Here is a 3,844-nt window from a genome sequence, read left to right on the forward strand (position 1 = left end):
CGCTGAAGGAAAATAGAAAACCCCCGCTGGAAGTGATGTCCACCATCGGTGCGCAGGTGAACTGGCACACCCAGTGGAGAATATCATCAGAGAACCACAACTGCGAGATGCCTGCAACGAGGCTCCGTGGTCCTACTTCTAGCGGTGGTGTGGCCCCAGGACCTTCCCTTCCGTCACCCGCACTCTTCCGGCGATCACGGTCCTGCCTTCTGTCGGACTTGGTGGGACTGTCGCTCCTCCACCAGTCCCTCTACTCCCGGTAGCTTCTCCGGGGTCTCCTCGGCAGACAGCTTATCCGGGGTCTCCTCGGCAGGCAGCTCCTCCGGCAAGTCCTCGGCAGGCGGCTCCTCCGGCGTGTCCTCGGCAGGCAGCTCCTCCGGCAAGTCCTCAGCAGGCAGCTCCTCCGGGGTGTCCTCGGCAGGCAGCTCCTTCGACGATTTTCGGCAGGCAGGTCCTCCGGCGCATCTGCGGCAGGCAGCTCGTCCGGCGCATTTTCGGCAGGCAGCTCCTCCGGCGCATTTTCGGTAGGCAGCTCGTCCGGCGCATTTTCGGCAGGCAGCTCGTCCGGCGCATTTTCGGCAGGCAGCTCCTCCGGCGCATTTTCGGTAGGCAGCTCGTCCGGGGTGTCCTCGGCAGGCAGCTCCTCCGGCGTCGGCGGAGAGTGAGAAGCATTGGACGCAGCGGAACTGCTCGCTGGCGAACTCGCAGTTGAATCTATGGGCTGCTGGGGAGTGAGGCGAAGGATCAGCTCCTGAAAACGGGCAAAATCATCCTTTCTGCGTGCTGCCTCTTCTGCCTTCCGACGGGCTTCCTCTGCCTTCCGACGGGCTTCCTCCTCCTTCCGACGTGCTTCTTCCCTCTTTTCATCCCTCTGTATTATCCACTGGAGCAATGTAATAATATCTGTGGGAGGTGGGATGCTGGCACTGGCTCCTTCAGACTCTTTAAAGGCTAGAGTCTGGTTTCTCAGTGTCGCTCTTACTGGCCTCTTGCGGTTTCTTTCCTTTACCCATGGTACCGTGGTAAGGGTGTAAAGATAATACAGCAAATTCGGCGCAAATCCGGTGAAATTCCGACCATGCAGTGTGGGGGAGTGAGTGTGTGTGCGTGGCAGTGCCGTGACGTCACATCGGACACGTGCGGGTAGGCGAGCCGCGACGCGAGAGAATCAGTCGCTGACGAAGCGTCGTAGAGAGGGGCATACGTATATCTCGCTCCTACAATCTTCAATATGCTTCGATTCGGCTCCTTTATGCTGCTAAATATAGCACTGCACTAAATACTATAGCCACATCACAACACTACACTACACTTCACTATAGCACCACAATACACTGCACTAATGAAAATCACTCCCCGAGCGGGTTATTTACTGAGCGGCCACGAGGGTGGAGGAGGCCCCGGGCAGGGGACAGGCCACAGGGCTGGCGTCAGAACTGAATAACTGGATCACTGCGCCATGTTTGGGATACTCACTGTGTTGTGTTCGTATATCTGTTTGTTTTGGTGTTTCTCTATGATGCTTGAGGGAGAAGAACACACCAATTAAAATTAAAGTAGGTTCATTGTACATCAGCTCTGACAAAATAAAAGGGAGCTCTTCACAGTCCCGCGTGCCACACGTCGGCCATGACCGAGAGCGCTACTGCCAGACGTGTGACTACAGACACAAGATAAAATATTGTACTCCCATGAATTGTAACAGAGGGAAACTCACTCTTTTACATAGGCGATATGCTACACAGCAATATAAGCTAAACATAATCTTCTATATTTCCCGTACATGGCGGCATCACAATATGGCGCTCACAACTCACATAAGTATCACAACTCACTTTATTATCCCAACCCACAGTATACTACCACAGTCGCGTGTGAGCCCCCTTGAAGAAAACATCATATAGCATATAGCGTATAATTTATTATTATTTTGTAAGGTGTGTTACAATTTCAATGTACAAATGTTTTTTGTGCTTTTTGTTCAGTTGGTATGTGTCTCTAGGGAAAAATCGAAAAGAAATGAGGATTTTTAAGTGTTTCTTTAATGTTTCAGGAACAAGATGTTTGCCTTTGTGAAGGAAAACAGTAACGAGGAATACTGTAATAATACACTAGAATGTTGCCCGATGATACACTAACTACGGGTGTAAAAGGTCCGGGAAAACGAGTGATGTATTTTTGGGAAAACCTTCCAAATTATTGACATGTTTTATATGTGGGGCCCTGATGAGAGATGTACACCTCAAAGAACATTTATTAATGGGAGGAGACTATGAGTACTTAGTGCGATTAGAAAGTAACCAGTTGCAAAGACTTCAAGCACAGTATAGTACATTAGAAAATGTGTAACTTGAAAAGTTTACACAATTAAGAATGTGCCATGAAACAGTTCAGAGTATATTTTGGACACGTTTTCAGAAGAAACCCATTTTGACTTGCACAAATGGATAACAAAACTGAACCACTCAAAAGGGAAGTCGACCAGGGCGAAAACATTCTGGATGGAAATTCCTCTCAACCAAATATAGGTAAAGACCAGAAACCAATAAATATGTTTCCATTAGATGAACATAAAATAAAAAACTCGCCAATTCATAAAACTGCAGATGGTGACTGTATTCTTGCCCAGACATATGACCATGATCATTTAGGTGAGGCAGTTGAATTTCAGACTGCCAGATATTATAGAGAGGTAAAAAGAGAAAGTACTGAGTTGCCTAGTGTATCTAGTAGAGGGATAAAAATGCGTGACCGAAGATTATGTCCCGAGATCAAGATAAACAGTAATAGAAGTATTTATACAAAGAGCAACCCGGAAAAAATTAATTTATCAGTGTCTAGAACATCTGGCAGTTTGAATTCACCCAGATTACCAAATCTAAAGAAAAAATCAAAGCCGCCAAAGAGAAAGTCAGTATCCAACCGTTCACGAAGAAATGGAGGTCCTAGAAAAACACGTAAACCAGATGGGTATTATTTAGTAGTGTACCATGCAATCGAGGAGTGTCCAATGTGTTACACTGAACTGTGCCCTTCAAGATTCACCTTGAATGTCAGAACCTTCCTCCTTTCTACAATTTGTATTGGATGTAAATTGGATATTTACATAAAAATTGATCATCCTGATGCCCCTTCATATGTTTCTATTCTGAAGAACGTGGATTTCTAAGAAGCAGAAAGGTTTGAAGCAAAAGTGTGAACCACAGAGCTTGGCAGAAAAGCAAGGATCGGTGATTTCTTTAAGAAATGATGATAAATGTCACAATAATTTTTTTTACTGGCATTTGATGTTCTCTGCTTTATAAGCAAAACAAGTAGTTACATGTGCACCTCTTTCTACACTAGCCTGATGTATTAATAAAATTTTGAAACTGACTTTGCTTTTGTATTGCCCATTTTATGATATCACTATCACTATCACTATAATAAACCAATAAATGCATTGACAATGGAAAAAAAATGCCTACATTCCTTTTCAGTGGTTCCCAAACATTACAGGTTGTGTATGTAATTCACTTACTAGGATATCATATTTTCCACATGCAAGTGATATGTACAGTCAAAGAGAAATGTAATGTCAACAGCATAGGTAGTGCGGTTCTCCCTATCTGGCAACACTGTTATGTGAAGGTTCTAAGAAGTGCTATTGTGGTGCTGCTGCTAGGAGGCAAATATGATTCAGTATACAGTAATTGTGCCAAAGAGGGAAATTTACCATTCACAGAGCAATTGCCAGATATTGCGACCTCTAAAGACACTTGCCTTCAAGGCCTTCATACTTTAAAACATAATCCAGCCTTTGCCAACATTTGGAAAAGTGTGAGTACCTGGGAACCCATCAAGT

The 3,844-nt window shown here is 45.3% G+C and overlaps 1 protein-coding gene across 1 annotated transcript; it reads left to right on the forward strand.

The window, feature by feature from the left end:
- Nucleotides 1-2,183: 2,183 nt before the first annotated feature.
- LOC119598285 lies at nt 2,184-3,375 on the forward strand. Its single transcript, XM_037947944.1, has one exon. The coding sequence runs from the start codon at nt 2,444-2,446 to the stop codon at nt 3,167-3,169; it is 726 nt and encodes a 241-aa protein (XP_037803872.1). The 5' UTR covers nt 2,184-2,443; the 3' UTR covers nt 3,170-3,375.
- Nucleotides 3,376-3,844: the final 469 nt, after the last annotated feature.

Source organism: Penaeus monodon, chromosome 41 (genome assembly GCF_015228065.2).
Source record: "Penaeus monodon isolate SGIC_2016 chromosome 41, NSTDA_Pmon_1, whole genome shotgun sequence".
In the NCBI taxonomy this organism is placed as follows: domain Eukaryota; kingdom Metazoa; phylum Arthropoda; class Malacostraca; order Decapoda; family Penaeidae; genus Penaeus; species Penaeus monodon.

Bases quoted from the DNA above. Each gene is read 5' to 3' on its own strand.
- LOC119598285 (XM_037947944.1), top strand. From the start codon at position 2,444: ATGGATAACAAAACTGAACCACTCAAAAGGGAAGTCGACCAGGGCGAA.